At 34.4% G+C, this 23,244-nt stretch overlaps 1 protein-coding gene across 8 annotated transcripts in view; it reads left to right on the forward strand.

Moving 5' to 3' along the window:
• Nucleotides 1-23,244, forward strand: part of REPS1 (RALBP1 associated Eps domain containing 1) — a 68,787-nt gene that overhangs the window by 20,408 nt on the left and 25,135 nt on the right. For all 8 annotated transcript variants that reach the window (XM_062572470.1, XM_062572472.1, XM_062572471.1 and 5 more), the window contains exons 3-8: nt 2,454-2,650; nt 12,285-12,438; nt 18,819-18,946; nt 19,415-19,577; nt 19,882-19,945; nt 20,604-20,758. In XM_062572470.1, the coding sequence (XP_062428454.1) occupies nt 2,454-2,650; nt 12,285-12,438; nt 18,819-18,946; nt 19,415-19,577; nt 19,882-19,945; nt 20,604-20,758 (861 nt within the window). The remainder of the gene's footprint in view (nt 1-2,453; nt 2,651-12,284; nt 12,439-18,818; nt 18,947-19,414; nt 19,578-19,881; nt 19,946-20,603; nt 20,759-23,244) is intronic.

The raw sequence follows: 23,244 nt of genomic DNA on the forward strand, positions 1-23,244 counted from the left end.
AAACAGCTGAAATATGGCATGCTGAAGACTCATAAAATGATTCTGAACTTGGGTTACCTTCCTTTGTTCCCTGGGGTTCTGTAGCCTAGACAGCTGGGTTTTGCCCACAGTCTTGTCTCCAAGAGATCTGGAAGAGGAACCAAAAATAAACTGTACTCTCTTGTCAAAGTAAAATCTTTAACAAGATTTAAAGCTGGTATTTTAGGACATCTACTTTTTCTCACTGCAGTCCACACGTTTTTTATTCAGTGATTTTTCTTATGTTATTCACTCTATCCTTAGATTTTAGATCTTTCTCATCTAAGATTTTCATCTTAGATTTCTCCTTGTTTCTCTTGCTTTTGATTCCTTATCTTTTTATTCAGTAGATGGGAAATTTTCTTTATATGAATTGCTGAATAGAGGCTACAGTCAAATTTTGGGTACTTGGCCCATCCAATGCAAATATCATGCAAATGATTCTTAGTTAAATGCTTTTTTGATTACTCAAATGTAGTATACTAACAATATTGGCTTTTGTTATGGTGCTGCAAACCATAAACCTATTGCTCCTTTGCTGTCCTAGAAAAATTTCTTTCTAGGAAGCTAAAAACTTAAACTAATGACCAAGTATTAGTTAGTTCAGACTATTTCAATTTAATATTTTTTTTCTAGGTATGGAATACTTCTTTGTGTGTATGTGGAAGAAAATGCTAATGATGTAGGTGTGAAAAGAACAGAGAGCTTTCTGATTAGTTTCAATTTAAGATCTTAATTCCATTCATAGAGCTATTACAAGTATATTTGAAGAATTTCTGAATGGTAACAAATGTTGCAGTGTTAAAAATGAATTATTCTGTTTTTATGGGGAGAAGTTAGAGATGGGGAGAGGTTACAATGACAGTTTAATGTCTATGTAAAAATGTATACAGTACAGTGAAAATCTGTACTCAGTCTTTTTTAAATGAACCAATGACTAGAATATTTTTTGAGCCCTGTTTTGTGAGATAGTGCTAAATGTCTCATACCAAAGCCTCATGTTGGAACAATCAGTTGCCTTGACCACATAGATTTCCCCCGTGCTAGTTGCCTGTTCTTGGTTTGTACTATGCCCTGTATTGCAAGCATAAAATTTTCATTTGTATGCAGTGAACTTTCCCACTTTTTCATGGCAAGTTCTAGTTCACTGTTCAGTCACATGAATGACTTCTCTAGTACAACACAGGGAGCCATACAGATGTGGAAATGAGCATCTAGGAATGAAGGAGGCATCAAGATTTCCACCTGATATGTAACCACAAACTTTAATTAGACTGTGTCACATGCTTCTTCTCTGTGATGAAAATAATCTGGCATATTGAATTAAGCTCATGAGAGAGGCTTAAATCAAGTTTGTTCTTACTAGAGTGTTTTTCTTTGATACAGGGTACATAAATGTCTCTAGTTCCTGAGTATTATGGATTCAAATGAGACTCTTCAAGTACAAATAAGTTTAATGTTCAATTTTTATATAATAAACTGTATGTAGTTTTGTCTGTTTTAATATTGATAGTACCACTGACCAGTACTTAATACCAAAATTAAGAGATATACAGAAGTCAACACGAGAAGTTAAATTTTGGCCATGCTTTTAATTTGGGGGAGGGGGCAATTACAAGCAAGCTGTACAGTGAATTTACAGTTTATTTTGATTAGCAGTGGATCTGTGAGAAAGTTGTAGTCAGGATTCAGAAAAGTGGTAGACATCTTGCAGTGAGACATTAGAGATTTATATAACCTCATTTTTATATTGGACAACGCTGAACCAAGGTGCATAAAACTAAGGACCTCTTAGCTTTTTGTAGAAATCCTGAGTTCATTGATGTTTTTTACAAAGTGACAGTTGATATTGGAGCATTTCCAGTTGTATTGTAGTAAAACAACTAATTTAGCTTCTTACGTAGAAAGGTGCACACAGATGTGTTTAAGCAATACCCGCATTATTTGCAATAACATTAAATTACAGTTTCTGCTGTGGAAGATAAACATAATACCAGTTCATTCACTGAAGTTGAATATGCTGCAGTATTTTACTTTTGTTTTCACTGATGATTCATTCTGTATGAAGACACTTAGGCTAATTTTAGGTATGTGCTAGAAATGGTAGATTTTTTTTTTTTGAGAAATTATACTTGAGTAATTGTTGATAAAACTGAAAAATGAGCTGAATTCAGATTGTGTTTAAATGCAGTGGCAATTGGGCTGATTATGGAGCTAGATGAAATCATCGTATATTAAAACCAGAATTTGGGTAGCAGAATCATAAAATATGATGTAGAAAAGGTATTTTTTTTCAACTGACAGATACTGGTTTGACTGTAGCAGCAGACTGTTTAATTGTGGCACATGTTAAATTTTAACCAGGAAGTAAAAATGTGTTTTATTTATTTATTTTTAAGCATCATAATTATATGGCCTGCTCTATTTTTTAACAGTAAAGGACCTCCCTCTTCCCAGATTTGTTGTGTCAAAGAATGAACAAGAATCAAGACACACAGCCTTGTATTCTTCAGATGCTGATAACCCAGCTTCATATTCAGGTGTAATTCCTCCTCCACCTGGCAGGATACAAGTCAAAAAAGGCTCTGTGAGCCATGATGCAGTTCAGCAACGTACTTCATCAGATCAACAGGTAAATTAATTTAAAAGGATTAACTCAGGTAAATTAATTTAAAAGATTATCTAGGACTCCTAATTGCTAGTTTGCTGCATAGATACCAGACTAGTAGTGTTTCTGAACTCTGTTACATTTGATATAGTTTCTTCAGATGCCTCCCAGCCCCCGGGGTGTTAATATATACATGAGGACTGCTTATGCTTCTGAAACACTTACATGTGAGAAGCATTTTTGTAGTCTTCAACTTTGTATTGAAATATTGGTACTAATTCACAAAGAATTGAGACAGAAAACAGAATACAAATTTTAATGTGTAATATATGATAGAAAGTATCAAGCTTTAATCATTATGATATTAATGTCTGGTTTATTAGATGGTTCACATCAACATCCTGTACTTCCAGTGTTACTGAATGACATTGAAGACTAAGCATTTAGTCTTTCAAAATGCAATCCTATGTTTAAATCTGAAATACTTTATTCAGGGAGAAAAAAAACCTCACAGTGACTCTTTATATTTGATTGTTCAGCAGTTTAAGTAGGGAAGATGAGAATTGGAAATGAACAGATAGACAATTTTCACATAGCTTTTCACTGTGCACTAATAATGAGATAACTAGAAACTGATTCCTTTTGCTCGCTAGCTCTTTCATCTTCAGCTTAAAGGATAACTGAATGAATGAAAACTGAAAAGGCTTACATCTCTGAATATTATTCTTCATAACTCTGTTTAAAAGCTTTGTTGCTTATTCACTTAAGAGCTTTACACTTTCTTTCCAATAGGAAATCTTTATGCCAGTATTTCCTATCAAAATGAGAACACTAAGTGCAAATATTATGTTGTTGGATACATGTCTCTTTGTGTAGCTGACTGTCCTGTTTTCCTCCTTGTGGTGTGTCCTTTCCAGAGTTGTTTTATAAGGAATCATGAAACTTGCAAACATTCCTTAATGTGTTTGAGAACAAAGGAACTCACTCAAAAACATTTATTTACCTCTCCAAGAATAGTTCAGACTTTCCAGTATTGAAGAAAAAGCAAACTAGCAGATGCCATCTGTAATAGGTGTTTGACAAGTAAGCACCTCTGCCACTTCCCCCCTCCCCCACACCTCCAAAACAGGAGATGAGGACTACAGTGAAAGGAAGAGGAGTGACAGGAGATCTGAAGATAATTTGTCATTATCTAGCTTTGGATCGGTGTGTCTGTCATAGCACCTCAGAGGTTCATGGGGAAATCACCAGTCACACCTGCTTGTCTTGTCTGTAATAATCACTCAGAGATGACAATTTTTAATTTGTTTGAAATAAATTCAACACGACAATGAGAGAGTATTATTTAGTGACAGTTGTAGTCTGATACAGGACTCCCTACTGGTTTAACTTTAAAATAACAAAAAAATGGGTGTTTGAGGTCTCCCAAGTTCTGGTAAAAGAAGCCACAGATTTACATCTGCATCCAAATGCATGTACATTTGCATCCAAATTTCATTCTACCATCTTGGCTGATGCAAGCAGCCTGGTATTTGTCTTCTGCAGAGGCCCGTGTGAGTTTATCAAAATAAGGAAACTCTATATAGAATCATTTGTATACAACTCTGGCCCGGAAACCAGACTTGGAACAGATAAAACAGACAATACAACACTGACTCCAGTAGTATTAAGCTGTATTCATGGTCTGGGACCCAGAACATTAGGGAAGTATTGTCTGGTTTTGCACCCCGTTGTAAAACTGCGTTTTTCTGTGGCTGATTCTTAAATTTCTGACTGTGCAATAGATTTTTTCAAACCAGTGAAGATCAGCCTTGCCCCAATCTAATATTTTTTGGTTAGGATACCATATCAGAAATGAGCTGAGATTTTGAAGCCACTTGTGCTGAGAAGGAGCTTGAAAATAAGTTTCTCACTTCCAGATGAGTACTACAATTAGATTATTTTCCAAAAGATGGATAGAACTTTTAACCATATTTTTGGAGAAATATGTGATTTAGTTGTCTTTACCTAGAGATGTTACTCAGGTTTCTAAGACCTAGAAATAATTTCAGACTGAGTATCAGTTGCATGTCATCTTTTTCAGTAACTAAGTTAGAAAGGGCTGAAGTCTAACAGCAGCAAATTACAGCACATCATTTTCCTGGATTTTTCTTTTCTGAGGAATTCCAAGTGTCTAGGTTGTGTTTGTAGAATTTGTTCTTAGAGCTTGCCGCTTAGCTGTTAGATAGATCATTGAGGAGTCTGCGTTTTGATTTTTAACAAATACTTTTTACTGGCTTTAATAGTGTGCCTGCCCCTTCAAAATATATCAGTTTCTTACAAATACTTCAGCTACAGTATTTTATGAAACTAAAAGATATCTTGACCTTTGTCTTTAAAAGCCTCTTCTGTTCATGTATAACTTCTCATATTGATGAGGCTTTTGTCATGCATAGGTTAATATATCATGATTTCAAATAAATAATGGAATTTCACTTGGGGTATTGTGTACTGAAACGTCCTAGCTAAAATGATTTCTTTATAAATGCATTGTTTTAATATGTTCCCTCACCCAGAGGCAGGGGAGTATCAGGAGCTAGCAATCGTGTTGTGACTCCAAAGAGTAGCTGTAATGAGGTCATAGAATCATCTTTTAAAGCAATCACAAGCCAAATTCAGGAACATCTTTTTATCTCTTACCATTTTTATGATGACATTTGTCATTAATAGTAGGTTAGTATTATGTCAGTGCTGCATTTACAAGATGTTTGTGGGGTTTTTTTTTGTTGTTGTTGGTTTTTTTTAGTTACTATGAAGTTAGACAACAGCTCAACTGTTGTCAAAACTGCAAAACCGATTATAGGAGTTAAGCCAAATGATGAAAGGTACCTTTGCTTGCTAGAGGCTGTGTTGACTGCACAGTGGAGATAAAACACCTTTAGGGGAAAACAGTTTCTCTGCTGGCATAATGTCTTCCTAAATAATACACGAAGCAAATGAGAACATTTACGCTGACATTGTGACACCTATATCAACGGTTTTGTTGATACAGGTATGTTACTGTGGACTCTGTATACCTTTATACCTTGATTATAGTAGCTGTACTACTAAAAATTTGTAGTTTAGATCATTTTGGAGAGTCAGGATTCTTTAGCATTCTTGTGCTTTTTAAGAAATCCTCCTAGTATGATTAGGAGCTATCACTGTAGTTTCTTCTTCTTCTCCCTTTATTTTTTTTTAAGCAAAATTAATTCCTTAAAAATCTGTATGTTCTTAAAGCAATTTCTTAGAAGCAACAGTGTCAAGATTAGGAATTACTTTGCTTTTTGAAATTGTGATTTAGGTGTGACTAAATTTTTTCAACATCAGTCTACTAGATGTTGCCTTTGGATGTTTTGTGATTTATTGTTAAAGCACATAAGGGCATATACTTTCCAGTGTCTTTAAATGTGATCCAAATGTTGAGCCAGATAGCACTTTGGAATACTTTTACCTAGCCTGACATCTTTTCTGAGGAATAGGGGGGTGGGGAGTGACTATTTTGAATAGAACTTGCTGCTCTAACAGCTGAATACTGTACATGTGGCACATCTTCATAGGCTGACCTGTTGCTGTTTCTAGGTGAAAATAGAAGTAGGGCTGAAGGTATGCATATTCCAAAATGGGCATTAACCATAGTATTTGCAATCCAAATTATTGATGTGTCGGTTCAGCTTTAGGACGTGACAGCTCAGATCTGTCCCTCTCTCCCCCCAGCAGTCAAATTGGATCCTTTTAACTTTTTAAATTACATGAAAAGTTGTGTGACCACCTTGTAAGGTTTTGACAGTAGGCCGTTTTTGTTAGTTTCTTTTGTTAGCATTCTCTTTTGTAGAATGAACAGTTAATTGCAAGTAAAATACATCTGGTATCAAAGAAGCTGTTTAGGAACACAGAACTGGAAAAGACCTCTAGTGTCCCTGAGTATAATCCTCTATTATCATAGGCAATTGTATAAAATAAGTTAAAAATAATCAAGTTCTCTTGAAATTATGAACTTCTATCTACACTGGCCATATTGGGAAAGCTATTTTAGAGCCTGGGAATATTTCAATTCCCATCTAAATTTACTTAGGTCAAGTAATACCTTTTCCTTTAATAATGTTATCCTTTAGTATTTGCTGCAGATCACCACCATATGTACTAGAAAACCATTGTATTCCCTCTTAGCCTTCATTTTGCTTGGCTAAAAAATCCATGTTCTCAATTTCCTCTCATAAGATAGTTCCTTGTAATCCTTGTAACCCTTCTCTGCCTTTGATCCAACTTGAATGGGTTCTTGTTGCAAATATCTGAACTAGATTTGTACTTCTGGTTACAACTGAGATCGCACTAGCTTTAATGTTTTTTAAAAAAGATATGTCCTTCCTTCCACGTGCTATGTCTCATCTCATACGCTTCAACAACTTTGAGAAGCGGTTCTGTCATATTTGACATATTGTGGTGGTCCAACAGTTGACCTGTGCATCCACTGTTTTCTGTTTTCAGCTGTTTGACTCTCATTATGGATTTTGCTATTAACTTCAGCTATGCAGGAAACTTTGAAATTCGTATTTTTAGATTTGATCTTGTTACCATTATTTATGTCCTTGAGGTAATGCGGATCATCTTCATTAATGCCTCCTTACACTTGTTGTTAAACTGTGTAGGAGTATCTGCATGCTCCTATTTAGTGTGCCAGAGTTACCAAAGTATGAATTAAGATCATTACCCTAACCGGTCTTTCAGGAGCATTTTTAAAACTTCCCTTCAGTCTCACACTCCCCTTTCTCATACAGTCCAGCCTTGTTCCTCTGTAGCCAGTTCCTTTTTTCTTTAGATTCTTCTAATAATTTACACATTGTTGAATTTATCTTGTAGGACACCATGCTGAAGTTTACTGAAATTCAGGTTAAATGTAGTGCAGTTCCTTTGTTTAGAAAATTTTGAGAATAGTATCAGCCAACTGAACTAACCTGTGCTGTGAGTGGCTTATCCCTTTTCCATTTATTTCTATATTTTTAATTATTTTCTTCAAAGTTTAATCTAAAAGCTTTCATACTGTTGAGATCAGAATAACAAGCTTGCAAATTGGCTGATACACTCATCCCTTGTCTAAAAATATGTCCTGCTATATATAAAGAATTTCACAGTGAATCTTGGACTATTTTGCTCTTCAGTATGAATGATGGTTAATTACAAAAAAACACAGGTTCTACAATACTTTGCCATCTCTAGCATAATCTTTCTTCATGATGGATCTGTTCCCTGACTCTTATGCAGGCTGTGTGATATCAGGACCTGGATCACAACATCCTTAGAGCTACTCTTCGGATACCATGTCTGGCTTCCTTGTCTCTGGAATTCTCCTTAGGAGACTTTCTTCTGGCCTGAGGTGTGAGATCCAGGAAAAGGTTTATAAACTCATTTGACTCATGTATGCTTGCAGTTCCTTTCTGAGATTGAGGTCACCCCAGAGTTGCTTTAGCACACTGTTGCCTTGCCTTTCACTCGTTTGTTTGACTTACCTTCACTAAGGGTCTCCTTTTAGAGCCATCCGTTATACCACCTTTTTGCGATTAACATGATATTTTTAGTAACTGCTTGTCAATCCAATGAAGTTCAAGTTCTGAATACTTTATAGTGTCCTGGTTTAGTAATTCCACTTTAACAAAAACTTTACAATTTAGATTGGTTAGATTTTTTTAAATGTATTTTTTAATCAAGATCTGTTACATTTTATTGTGTGTGTGTGTGTGTGTATCCTTATTTTTTGATATTGAGGAAAGTATTCTCAGCAGTTTGGTTTAACATGAAAATATGCTGATCTCCATTTAAAATTGATATGAATTACAAAGGTGTTTATTTAGATCTTATTTTTCCCCTTTACGTTATTGTAGAACACCTTGATAGTAATTATAACTTTCTGGGTTTTTTACTTCATTTTTTTATGAAGCTTTATTTGGATGGAAATTAGAATCTAATGTTTTAAATGAATACAATGAATAGAATTATATTAAAAGTGCTAAAACAATTTATCAATTTCAGTTTCTAATAGTAGTTGATTTAATAAATGATACATTAACTGTAGTTAATTTTGTGCCAGATCTTTGGTCAATTATCAAACAAACACAGATAGTTAATAGAATTGTCAAAGTTTCCAAAGAGATTAGATGTGTAACTTATGTTGAAATTGGTGGAATTCAAAATTGATGAGTTAATCATTGACCTGAGCTGCAAAACTGCCTTTAAATCTGTAGTAGTTATCAACTATTAGGAATTTCAAAAGCAGTTAGGTTAGATACCTTAATAATGTCAGAAAAACTGATCCCAGACATTTCAGGCTTTCAAAACAACTTACCAATGAATTAGATAAAAGTGAACTTTCCTACTTTCTCAACTGCTAAATACAATCAGTTTAGAGAGAGGTGGTTCTAATGAACATACTGCCTCTGTTTGCTGAAACTGAAGACCAGTGCAAAATTAAAGCAGAAATTGTTCTACATCAAACATTTTTAGGCACTAGTATATTAAAATGTGAACTTATTCCCTACAAAGGCAAATACCTAGTTGACGTTAACTTATTTATAAAGGATGAATTAACCTAAAATTCTATATAGAATCAAAATTCAATAAATGCCTACCCACTGTATTTTTCGATGTCTACATTTGAGTCTGAGTCAACATTGATGCTACAGTCTTGTCTCCTCAGCCTTTTCTGGCCTGAATCCTCGTTTCTTTGCATTGACCTATCAGTATTTTGGCTAAGCCATTTAATTTTTTTTCTTTCTCTGTTTTAGTTCTGGGGAAGCTCTTCTGAGCTTCTTATAAGCTCAATCAGTGAATGCTGATATGAGAGAGGGAGTGCGATTGCATAGGGGAAAGATGGTGCCAATATAATCTTAAATTGATTTAAACTGTTTTTGGAGTATCTATCTCATAATGAAAGTAAAGCTGAAGATGTGGCCTGCTCCTTTTCCAGAAACTTTTTGATACCAGAATTAGTAGCATGTTTGTTTGTTTTACTGTTTAATTTTGGAGTCTGTAAGTAGAAGTACCAGATTAATTGTGGAAAAATCTGTAAAAGTGTTCAGAATTCTGATCTAACACTGACTGGAACTTTGAAAAGTTAAATATTTATTATGTTTCTTGTGCTTCACGTGTTCTTATTTTCTCTATTATGTGCTTTGGATACAAAGTAAATGTTTAGCAAAACTGAGGTTGAGGATCCTGTTAACTATTTATGGCTATGGGTGGACATAGGGCAAAATGTTAAATGCTTACTGGATAGTAATGTTTGTCAGAATGTTTAGGACAAAGCTGCTTTGTGAGAGCCGTGTGTCAGAGTTTAAATGTTCATATCCAGTTTCTGGAAACAGTGAGTAGTCTCCTTCAGGTAGATTATGATACATTTGTCTGCTTTAGAATTTCTTCTGTGTCCCTCTGGACCAGCTGATTCATCAAAGAATTCATTGAGAATACAAACAATGGCTGTTTCCCAAGATAGCAGTCCCGAAGTCTGCTCATGGTGTTTTGCCAAAAAATTCAAATATCCTTCTTATCTTATCTGAAAAAAAATGACGAAGAAAGAGGAAGCTTTTCATGTAGATTTCAGTTATGCATCATCTTGCCACTTCTAGCACCTGTTGCACTATGTTCTTAATGACCTTAACTGCTCAACCTCAGTTCTAGCTTCCAGGCTACAAGTGACACTGAATACTCTGACTTCTCTCTGTTGTTCCCCCATATACCTGTAAGGGTAAGAATATACTATTATCTAAAATAGTTTTCCTGTCATTGAATAAGATGCTAAGAAGCATCTTCCTGAAGCAAATTTCAGATGGGTGAGCAACTGCAACAAAAAATCCTGAGCTAGTAGAGGTACTACAGAAAAATGATGACTTTGGCTATGCAATTGTCTGGTCCCTGAATTAAATGTTTGAGTTAATTAGTACTATTCTAGGCCACTTTGTAACACTTTTCACAAATACGCGCATAGGCATAATTTAAATGCTTTGAATACAAAGTTCAAAATCCTGTGGTCTAGGAACTTGTCTAAAAAGACAATTGTTACTGAACTTTGACTTTGTGGCCAGAGGCTTTCGAAAATACCTCAACTGCAGAATCAGCCAAGAAATGGCTGAATGTGGAAAAAAAATGTGAAAATCAGTGGGGAAAAAACAGTGAGAGACTGTTCACATCAACACATTAGAAACTCATCAGTTATCGTGGCCCTAAAGCTCTTGTAGTAGGATGTGTGTAGTTGTATTATGTACCTTATTTGGAAAAATGGTGGTTTCTTTCTGAATTTCAGACTTTACAGATGTCATATTGATAAAAGGCATAATGGCCTTGGAATATTTGGCAAGGTAAACAAGTTCAGTATTGGAAATCTAGTTAAATGGAAACCTTCAGTCAGTCTGGCTGTTGGTGCTTGATAATATGTTAACAGTTGACAGGGAACTATCTCCTAGATGTTCATGCACTTTCAGGTCAGAAAGAGGCTTGTTTGGATAGCTCTCTTCGAAAGTAATTCAAACTTCAAAGCATGCGTTCAAATGTGTTAGTAGATTTTTTTTGAAAATATATTTACAGAGTTAATTTCTGTGCCTTGTGGGTGAGCTGAAAAGGAAAATGAAGATTATATACTACTTAGTGCTCCTGTTCAGTCAACAGAGAACCAAACAAGTAGACTTTTTTTCCTACTGCTGAAATAACTTTGAGATTTTTAGTTTTGTTTTTACTTTGAGAAACGCGGAGCTGAAGCTTTGCCTTCTTGATGCATTTGTTTTTACTGATGTAGTTGGATTTAAGCTGGGAGATCTTGCAAACAGGGATTTTAAAAGATCTAGAAGTAGTGAGAAGTTTGGTTTCTATAATATAAATGCTTCTTCCATCATATTTTGCTGTGAAATGGAATAAATTAGTAATCTAAATGTCTAGTAAGTACTGATTTTAGGTAGAAATTGTACCTGTGATTCTTCCCCTGCTTGTTCAGAGAGACTAGAGTATGAGATTAAAAAAAAAACAAAAACAAAAATAGAAAGACCCTGAGCCTTAAAATTGTGACAGAGCTACCTTATAGTTTGTATATAGTAAAATATATTCTAGATGGAATCGTTCCTTGAAAAAAAAAATCACATCCTGGTGTTTGCTTAAAAAAAAAGGTTCATTGGTCTGTCTGCTGATTTTGAAAATGTTTAATTCTGATTTGTTTTTTTTTTTAATGAAAGTAACTGTGATTGTATTTCACTTGATGAAAGTTAGGTTGTACAGTAAGTAACCTTTTCTTTTGAGACCTGGGTTCAGACGTAGCTTTTATCACAAGTGAAAGTGAGTCTTGTAATCTTGTAGTTTTCTTTATAGCAAAGCCATTTTACTCAACATGACTGTCTTAAGAATGCTATATTCAAGAACATGTTAGATGAAGTTTTTTGAAGTGGATGTGTTCAGTGTCAATCGTATTATAGCTGACTTCTCCTGTTATCTCATTTTGGTAAGAACTAAACTTTTCCATCTCAAAAAAAAAAAAAAAAGAAAAAAGAAAAAGAAAGAAAATTAACCATAACGAATGGTTGTTCCTAGAAATAATGGTTTCAGATAGGCTTTTATGTATTTAGTTATATAGTACAAAACTTAAAAGGTTCCTTTGTTTTATTAGGAGTCCACATCTCCAGTTGTTTCACCACAGCAATCCCCACCAACCTCTCCACATACATGGAGGAAGCACAACCGCCATCCCAGCGGAGGGAATAATGAACGACCTCTTGCTGGACCTGGGCCTTTTTGGGCTCCATTTAGTGAAGCACAACCAGGTATAAATGTCTTCTGTTACGCTTCAGCTGTAACCCGAAGTTACGGAACTCTTTAAATACAATTTTTAAAAATTGAGTTTAGGACAATTTATCTCCATATTTTTCAAATCTGGAAACTTTGTTGCAGATTCAAATATCCATGTTGATGTCAGCAATGTGGAATCTGTGGTCTTGTGTATGGCGGATCCACTTCTTAGTGTGATACTGAAAATGCTAAGAATTTGGAGGGAGGGAAAGTATGAAATCTTCCCCGTCAAAAGTTACAATATAGAATCGACCTCCTGTTGAAATTGTGCAGGAACTGCTGGTATTCCCCAAAACATGGGGAGCTCAAGGGAAAGAGAAAGATAATGTATTGCTTGGTTTAATTATGTTTCTGGTAGATTAGATGAATTGTCAGAGTAACTAATTCTCTAAGCTATTTTTTCTCTTTAAGTTTATGTAAGCATAACTGAAGCTTAGTATCTTGAATACGTCAAGGTGGAATGATAACTTGTTTTTTGGTATGTGGCTTTTCATGATGTATTAATTGCTCTTCATTTAACATGAAGATCATCACTATTGTTTTTTCTCTGTGCTCAAACTGTAAAAAGCTTTCCACCATAATATGTCGTATTGCAACAGGTTGTTTTCTGATATCTGCTAACTTTATTAAATTTGGGAACAATAAAGCAATTCTAATTCAGCTCACATTTTCTGACAATACTACTAAATAATATGTTGCATTTTGTAGTTCATAGTTTCAGATTGAATTGTGGTTTATTTCAGTATTGATACTCCCAAGTGAGTTCATTATCTTTCAGTATATTTTGATTTTAAAGTTATAACCATTGATAGAGGACCAAGTATTACATTGTTAGAATTAGCTGAATTACAGTTTTAAAGGAAATAAAACTTGTTTTCATGAGCATTTAGGCATGAAATAGGTTGTATAGAAAGGTTTATGCCCATTTTCTGAACATGACTTGCTAGTGAGTGCTAATCAATTTACAGTTAAAACGTATTGTTAATGATTTTTCAGCTTTCAATCTCTTGACTTTTTTCTTGCATATTTAGTTCTTGAGAATGACATTTCTTACAGGCTGCAATACAAGTTTGTCTGGTAGCTGCTTTCTAATTTGTGAAGTTTCCTTAACTAGTGAAGTCAAGGACTAAAAGAAAGCATGGAAGCTGCTCCTAATGATTGAACTTCTCCACATGGTTTTTCTAAAACTAAAATTGTAATGCCATGTTAATACTGGAATGCTTTCTCTGTGATGTCTAGCAGATACTTTTTTAAGAGGTCTGAAAAGCTTTCTGAATTAGCTCAACATTTGTCAAATTTGTATTCCACACTGAAATAAATTCTTAGTGTGTTTAAAATAATTTGGATGTACTGTTACAGAAGAATTGCTTGTTCTGTCAGTGCTAATATTGTAAGAGTGGATTTTCTCATCATACTAGTTTTACAAAAACTGTCATCCTGATTAACTGTAGATGATTCTTTTTCACCATTAATTATTCCTTTGAATTCTAGCTGAATTTTAGACAGTTCTTCATGCATTTTTTCCCCTTTCTCTTGAGGATATTTTTTAAGGAACATACTTTGCAGAAAAACTGAGTTCTACCTGCTAATTTAGGTAGAATCAGGTAGGCTGTTTACTTTTTCTTTAGACAAGCAGTGCAAGCTCATCTCGATTCTGATACGAGCTATACTGTCAAAGCAGTCTTGAGAAGTCGGATAATTTACCAGTATGTGACATTATTTCATTAGAATTTAAGATGGGACTGTGCCATTTCACTTGTGATCCAAGAAAAACAAGAACCCAGGTCTCTGCTTGTATAACAGTGGGTGAAAGATTAGGTTGGAGAGAATGGTGAGGTTGTCAATTGAAAGCACGGTGTGCTTTCAATTATGGTATGAAAGGTATGAAAGTTTCTGATGGGTCTAATAATACATAGCATATTGCCTTTATCAAGAAAAACAACAATCATAGTATAAATTGGTTTGATTTAAAAATACATATTTACAAAAATTCTGACTTGTGCACAGTAAAGACTCCAATATATTGTCATACTACCATTGCAAATAAAACTAAATGATGCTTTCTGTATTGAATTGGCCCAGTTAAAAAAATCGTTTTAAAAACTTTACACCTCATCTTGTATTAAAAGTCTAAATCATAGCTTCTAGTGGTGGTCCTCAATTTCTTGAGGAAGAAAACCTGTTCTGGCAAAGCAGAATTTGGATTTTATAATTTTTCCCTCACCTTTCTGTTCAGTACTTCAGTTAGGATTCTGTTAGGGATGCAGTTAGGATTCTGTTAGGGATGCTTCATAAGACATTGTCACAAGTAGCTCAGTTTGCTTATATGTAACTGACCTAAGATAAGCAGCCAAAGTTTGTTGGCATTTTGTGTTGAGTCTTTCTGCAAAGAGGGCTTGAAGGGGTATGTGTATTTTAATATTAGGAATGAAAAGTTTAGTGATAATCATTTAAGGATTAGATGTAAGTAAGCTTTCAAATGTCAGTTAGTTTTATTAAAACCTGAAGCTCGTCTTCCGTGTGTTTAATATATTGTTAACATAAAGCTATTTAAAAAATCATGTTCTACTTGAGTTCTGGCTTGCGTCTCTGATCAGTCTTGAACATTTCTTCTGTATTAGTATTCATAGAACAGTAAAGTGGAAGACTGAACTTTTTATATTACAAGGAAGCAGAATTGTATCTGAGACAAGAACCTCCTGTTCCTGGAGTTATAGGAGAGGGGAAAAAATTGCATGCTTTTCCCTTTTCAGCTCACTTTATGCTCCAGCTTCAGCAACTAGAAGGATACTGACTATCCCAAACTTGGGAAGAACAACTGCTTCCTCATCCTCCAACTCAAATGATAGTTGAGTGGCATGTCAGAATAGAGGGTAAAAATTACTTTTAAGTTTGCTTGTCTCAATGGGGGAAAAATAAAAGAGCAGAACATTAGTATCCAAATAATAATTTCAAGCTAATTGAGAAATCTGAGGTGGTCTGTTTAATCACAGAACCTCTGTCAGCTTTCTTTGCCATTACAAGAAAGCTTTATTTTGATGCTCAGATATATAGGAAAATCTGCACCCCCAAACTACGCTGGTTTCTTTTCCTTGTTAAGTGATTTTGTTGCAGTTCATGAAATCAGGAACCAGAAAGGTTTGTGAAAGTGGAAGATATGTACTGTGGTTATCAATTCACTTGCATCTTTACAGTCCTGAAATACTTGCTGTGCTTTCAGAGTACTGAATTGTGCTTTGTTTCCTAGTGTCTGTTTCAGCAACTACTGATAACTGACCTTCCTTATTAAAGGATTGTGTTTTTACCTAGACATGATTATTCAAGGAGGGAGGAGCTCTGCAACACCTTGTCTTGTTTCCAAAATTGTGCTCCCCTTCTAGTTATATTTTGCCACAAAGCAGTGGTGAGGAAAGCTGATGCTAGTTTAAAAAGTTATTTTTAAATTTAACTTCTATAAGTAGAAGCCATACTTGCACAGTGTGTATAGAAAAGTACAGACTATACTCAGATGTTATGTAGATGGACCATTTCTTACATTTTATGTTTACAGCTCAAAGGGATAAATTCCGTCTCATAGGAACTGAAATCTGTTTTCCACAAGTAGTCAATGTGTTGGTAAGATGTGTAAGTTACAGGAGAGGGAAACATAGCAGCTGCAGGAATTCAGGTTTTGTCTTCATATTAAACAGTGCATTAAATAGTGCAGTTAGTTCAAATCTGACATCTGATAATCAGTCTTAACCCTACCGTCTATTTAAAGTGCTGTAAATGCTTCCAACTTCCCTTCTATTTCAGTAATCTCAGTCTGGCTTTGTGGTTGACAAGGAGAAATTGAGGGACAGCAATCTCCAGTTCAGATGTCAAATAGATGTAGCTTTGATGTTTTGAGACTATAAGTATCAGCTAGTGGCAATGCATTGAGTATATATACAGCCAGATGTGTGCAGTTAGTTGTGAAGTAACTTTTTTTCAACCTTCCCATCCTATCACTTAAAAGTTGCATCACAGAGTAAGTAACCAGAACTGTAAAGCAGCAGTATTCTTGCTGAGATGATTTGATCAGCAGAAAATAAAATCTGTTGTAATACTTGCAAAGTACTCAGAAAATATAACCATTTGGTACTGTTGGCTTCCTCATTGCTATCACAGTGATGTTTTTGGAAGAGGTGCTGTGCTAAGAGATATGCAAAGTAGACTGCATTAAAACAACCTATTGGAGGAAATAAAGATGGGGTAAATATATATGGGCATAGTGGTAATAATGTCAGTGACTTAGAGACAGAGGAGGAGAAAACCACTGCATCAAAAATGAATTTGTAGTACCATATCTCCATGGAAGAGATGAGAAGGACTTGCATCAACGTTATTGTCTGTCAACCCTGTGCTCTGTGAGACAAGGTGGAGAGAGATTCTGAGCTTTTTCACATGTTTCTTTTTAATCTTTTAGACGTAGGGTAAGTATTGAGGAAGAATCCCAAGTCAAGAATTGTGAAACTCGTTGCCTTTATTCTCAGCAATTTTTGGATAAAGCTACCAGAAGCTCCAGATCATCACATCAGGAGCTTCCAGAAGTGGAAGGCAAAGTGGGGAACAAAGGAAGCATTTAATAGGGGTTTCTATCCACAGCTTTTTATCCTAATAAAAGCAAGCTTGAAATACTGTTGATGTTACTCTGGTATCTTGATGAAATTCAGAAATTATGTTAACCTCTCAGTTTTATGTATTCAGTTTACCTAAAAGATTTTTGGAGGAGGTGTTCTTTCTCCTACCAGAGATCCAGGCCTATCTCTTCTTATTTTGCTTTATATAATGCAAGGTTAAACTCATTGTACCCAAATAAGGCTACCGTACATAGCAAAAGAAAAGACAAACCAATTCTGAGCAGTTCTCGTTATTTTCTTCTGGGGGGGGGGGAAGTCAATTACCAATCTAAAGAATAATTGCCACCTGCCAAATGTTAAATAGTAACTCTGTATACTAACAGTGTTAAGGGTACTTTAGGTGTTAGTCATCAGTGTTCCTCATTGATTTTTAGACTTCCTTTACTGTTTGCAGTAGATTGGGTACTAGAAGTGTCATTAGTCTCCAAGATACTGAAAACATTGTCAATTTCATAGAATAAATCACCTATATAAATGGACTTCTCATGGCTATGTTTTTAGTCAGCATCTTGTCAAAAATTTCTGGGGTTTGTTGCTTGAATTCGGATGTGAGTGGAAAGATTGAGGTTATAATGTTGATGTCTCACTGCTTGTTTGTGGGTTGTACTGAATACTTAGGAAAAGTCACAAAAAATTGACCTGCTTGAAAGCAAATCTGCTTCTACATGAGATAGGAATTCCTAAGTATTACTGTCTGAGAATGATTAACAGATCTCAAGACAAAGCATTGTTGTACAAGAAAAATAACTTGGAATATAAGGATTCAGTGTCACAACTGCTTTTTTTAGGTGTCAGGTGCTCAACTTTTCTTTTATGAGTTAGGAAATAGACTGGAGTCTTCTGATTCTTCTAGAATTTTCTAGAGCGTTTGTTTTACCCTGGTTTAACTCACATTTTTAATTTGTAACTGTAACTTAAGAGAATTTAGAGTCTTTGGTATAGTGAGCAGTGGGTGGCCACATCTTTATATAATGGTTTCATCATCATTTTAATATTAAGATATTGAACAGCAGCAGTATTTCAGAAGAAGCTTATACGAAAGCTTCAGCTGAATCTCAGCTATTGTATTCTAGATACTTAACACGTAGTTGTCAGTGCCATATATGGATGCCTTTTACTATTCATTGACTATTTTTAAACAATTGAGTAAGTTGGTCTAGAAATTATTTCAGGGAAAAAAAATGTGATCTGTGCCAAGAGAAATAATTCTTAAGATGAATTTCCAAGACAGAGTTCTTTGACCAAACCAAAACCTAAAAGAAAAGTTAAAAACATAATGAAGTTATGTGTTAATATCGTATACCACTTTTAAATAACTGCTTGTCCATGCAAGTTATTCATTACAGTTAAGTGAAAACATGGAGTATTAATTAGCTCATTCAAAACCATTATATATGTAAAATCTAGTTTTAGTTTTACAAATGTTACAATAAGCTTATTGCTCACTTCTTCCTTTTTAGCGCAGATTTAAATTGGCCAAATTATAGAAGTCCATGTGAGTGAGTGGATGGGAGGTGAACATTGTTACCTCGGTGCAGTTCACTGTCCTTTTCACAGTTCTACAAGTGTAGAAGAAGCTCTACACTCTCAGGATCAAAGAGGAGCTTGTGTCTCCTGTGACTGCTTTCCCTATCCAGAGATTTCAGTTTTCCAAAAATTGTGTTTTGAAAAGGAATTATTTCTTCTGCTTTCAGGCTCATCTACTACTAGTGATCCCATATGGTCTGGCCATTCACCACCACCTCATCAAGAAAATTGGGTCAGTTTTGCAGATACCCCACCAACCAGTGCTCTTTTAGCCATGCATCCTGCTTCTGTCCAGGTGTGACACTTTATTGGTATTTGATTTGCTTCATTCAGATTGATGTTGCAGGTTTTTTTTGTACATTCTTTTTCATTGCAGTTGCTTACTATGGAGCTGGGCTGTAGTCCATTTGTTGCTATTTACCCAACAGATATTTCATTCATTGAGTTGACTTCATTTGCAGTGTTTTGACAGAAAGTTACTTATTTTAAAAAATGTCAGTAATCATGACTTTAAAATATTTGTGCTTAGCTTTTTTGCCTGTGCTTCATGTATTTGTTTTTGCTTACATAATTGCGATCATTCCTACCCATTTGTATTGGTGTTCAAAAATATTTTGTCATTGTCCTGTAGATGCAATCTAGTTTCCTGCAGTTCTTAAACTACCATGAGATTTAACTATACTTTGCTTTTTGAAGGCAAGAAGTTTAGAATTCATAGGAGCATTTTAGGTAGATAATACTGAGGAAAAATATTTCATTTCAGGACCAGACAACAGTACGAACTGTAGCATCAGCTACAACAGCAAATGAAATTCGTAGGCAATCAAGTAGTTATGATGATCCCTGGAAAATAACTGATGAACAAAGGCAGTATTATGTTAATCAGTTTAAAACCATTCAACCTGATCTAAATGGATTTATACCAGGTAAGTTCTTTTCTAAAAATACAATTACGGGTGCAGCGATTTTGTTACAAAGACAGTGTTATGTACGTAGGTCTGTATGCTATTTTGAAGAAAGTTACACATTTTACTGATACTACTCTAGTAAAGTTCAGTGTAATTCAAGAAAGGACTTGAATCTTGGCTTTTCTTCATTTAACTTTTGTAATTAGTGCTATTTTCCCCCAAAACCTTTGCTAAGTAGCCTACCTCCTTTACCATGCATTTCTATGTTTTCTAATGATTTAAACTGCATTAAATATTAAGTACTGTTGTTATAATCTTTCAGGATCTGCAGCTAAAGAATTTTTCACTAAGTCAAAACTACCTATTCTTGAGCTTTCTCATATTTGGTAAGTATGATGTGTTTTTATCTGGGATAATTATTTCGAAGAATGGCAGCTGTTTGGCAATCAGTCATCTAATCTACTTTTTAGAAGCTGTTCCTTAAGTAAAAATTTACTTCTGTTTCAGTGTTCAGTCTTGGTCATGTTTATGCTACTGTTTTTATGGACTTAAGAGTCTGGGCAAAATACTGTTTACAAGGTGTTCCGAGCTTTGGAAGAAATTTCAAACACTTCACAGTATAAGTAGTACTTTGAGGTTTGTTACTGGTAAAGACAAATTTAATTATAAATAATTATATAGTTTTGTTTTAGCTAGTATGAGTAGATAGAATATGCAGAAACATATTTTTAAATGCTGATGGTACTTTACGACAAATTTGACTTAGCATAAAGCTTGTCTTTCATTGTATTTTGGAATGCCTACTGCATCATTGGATGAACAAAGATTAAACTGAGTTTAAATCTCATTTTTAGCCTCAAATGTCATTAATGAAGGTTCATTCTTAGAATGGTATATGCTCTATTCTTTAAATTACATGGTGTTAATAGGGTGAAATTGACTGCAGTCTACATTCTTTGATCTTCCAGGTAATACAGTAAAAATGTCTTTTGTAAAAACAACCTTAAGAAACTTAATTTTATTGATACTAAGCTTTTCTTGTAGGGAACTATCAGATTTTGATAAAGATGGTGCACTGACTTTGGATGAGTTCTGTGCTGCTTTTCATCTGGTAGTTGCTAGGAAGAATGGATATGATTTACCAGAAAAACTACCTGAAAGTTTAATGCCCAAACTGATTGATTTGGAAGACTCCGCAGGTAAGACATGTTTCAATACCAAAATTTCACTATTTTCAAATGACCATGTAGTTAAGGTTGTTACAGTGTAACAGCTGATATTTATAGGGTTGTAAATAGACTGAGCATAATGTTTTATTCAACACAAAGCAAAGCTGTGTGTGCTTTTTAGAAACTTTAATCAGTGCTCAGAATTTTTCTGTACAGCTAGATGTTATTTAGGAATAGAGTATCTGTGGACTCATTTGGAAATACTGCCTGTGTCTTTTAAAAGTGGCTTAAGAAAAACAAGATTATTGCTATATGGATTTATTCATGATCAGCTATTGAATTCCAAAATCCCAATCCGATCATACTTCAGATTTGCTTTCAAATAAATATGCTTTCTGTTTGCAGTCACTTCTGAAAAGAGAGCATGAGCTTCTAAGTCTTGAAGGTACTTAAAGAATATTCCCATTTAAAATGAGGTCGGATAATTTCATATTTCTGAAGTACAGTATCAGTAGTGCAGAATTTGTTACTCTACTCCTGAATTGATAACAGCATTTATACTTGTGATACCTAGTCTTTCTATGCATAGTCCTTTACCTTTGGATGCTCTCAGATAAACCATTGAATATGAGTCCTATTCACATCTGTCAAAAATACTTGAATTCCCATGGCTGAAAAGCAAACTACTGTTCCGTGTAAAGTGACATTTAAAAACAATATTTGTAGCCGTTTTTTCATTATTATAATAAACTGATAAAGGAAGCTGAGTATTTCTAAATTACTTTGTAAATAGTATATTTACATTGAATATTGAATCTTTGCAGAACTGACGATATAACAACTCTAAAATTACAAATCATACAAATATAATACAAAAATACAAATTCATTACAAAATTCCATGCTTATCAAAGTGGATGTTTACAGACGTAGAGAGACACAACCTATATAAAAGCCTGGAATAAACCTCAGGTACACTAACCCTTTTCAAGCCCCCTACCCATTTTGTACCACATTACTTCCTGTTTGCAGAAAACTAACTACTTCTCACTTGTTTTTAAAGATGATGAGGCTTTGAATTTTTAGATTAAAACTTGACATTCTTTTTACTATTGTACTTGCTTCCAGTTTATTACAGTCAAGGAGGATAGATCTTTTCAGGTGTATGAATTACTGATTATTTCTGTATTTGTGGGTGGATTTTTTTTTTAAGCAAGATATGGTGACTAGAGAAAAACATTGACAGCTACAGAATCATAAAATGGTAAAAATTTAATTTCCTTAGTAGATCACTTTTTAGCAAGCAGTCTTTGCTTTGGAAAGCCAGGTGAATATGGTGAGTGTACAGATTTTTTTGGTTTTCTTTTTAGTAAACATGTTGAAGGAGTAGTTTCATCCTGTGTTTGTAGTATATCTTATCAGTATATCTCTATATCAGAGAATTAGGCTGCAAGGTTTTCACCTGATAACTATTGACAAGTTCTTAAACTAGATACATCTGTTTTAATAATTAAATTATTTTTATGAGAGTATCTTGGTCCCTGAAAGTACCTCTCAGCAGCAGTCAGCAGTAATTATTTTCGGTATGAGTAAGCACATTATTATGGCTAAAATACTTGTAAGAAATATCTGTGGTGAATTTGAATGAATGCCTAGAAATGTCTAAAACTCAACTGCTCTACTGATTTTAGTATAAAGTTGCTGGCCAAGCAGGGTCATGATAGGAAATGAAGTAACATTCGCTTGTATAAACCATTGTTATAACTATAAACATCTACAACTGGGCTTTTATTGGCATAGTCCATCCAGAGGGTTTTGTGTCATTTTTAACTGAAATTGTCTGGAAACCTTAAGGTATAAATTAGCTGTTAAACTAAAAAGCTTTATATGGTGTTTTTATTCTAGAGCCAGCTTGGTTAATATAAAACTTTTTGTGACTGACCTTTGTGAGGTACAGAGTTTCTTAAAGGTGAAAAAAAACAGCTTTCTAAAAATAAAAAAAATATTTTTCTTCTGATAAAGTGATTTGATTTGTTCTAGTAAATATTATAAGGTTGCTGTACTGTGTAAGCTATGCTTTAAAAAAAATGTCCACTGGTGTCATTAATAGCTGAAATTAAAAGCAGCAGTTCTTGCAAGCTTGTTCAGTTTTATCTACTAATATTAATTTTTTAATTTGAGTCACCAGTAATGGAAATAGATCATGTTAGGCTCTAGAAAAAAAAATTTATCACCAGAACTTCTAAGTTGACTAAAAGAATTCAGGAAGAGTTACATGATTGGCTATAGTTTTATTTCTAGTTACAACAGTCCAAATCTCCAATATATGTTTAATATTTTAATCCAAATAAAAAGCTACTAAGAGATCTATGTGAGGGCTAGTGTGCAAGTTAAGTTATACAGGTACAATTTGATGATGAAGTCAGCCTGGAGAAGTTAACCAATTACATTTTTGTAGTGTTTCTTTTGAAGCTATATTCCAATAAAGTTTGTTTCCAACAGCCTTTTCAGAAGTAA

This window comes from Rhea pennata, chromosome 3 (genome assembly GCF_028389875.1).
Source record: "Rhea pennata isolate bPtePen1 chromosome 3, bPtePen1.pri, whole genome shotgun sequence".
In the NCBI taxonomy this organism is placed as follows: domain Eukaryota; kingdom Metazoa; phylum Chordata; class Aves; order Rheiformes; family Rheidae; genus Rhea; species Rhea pennata.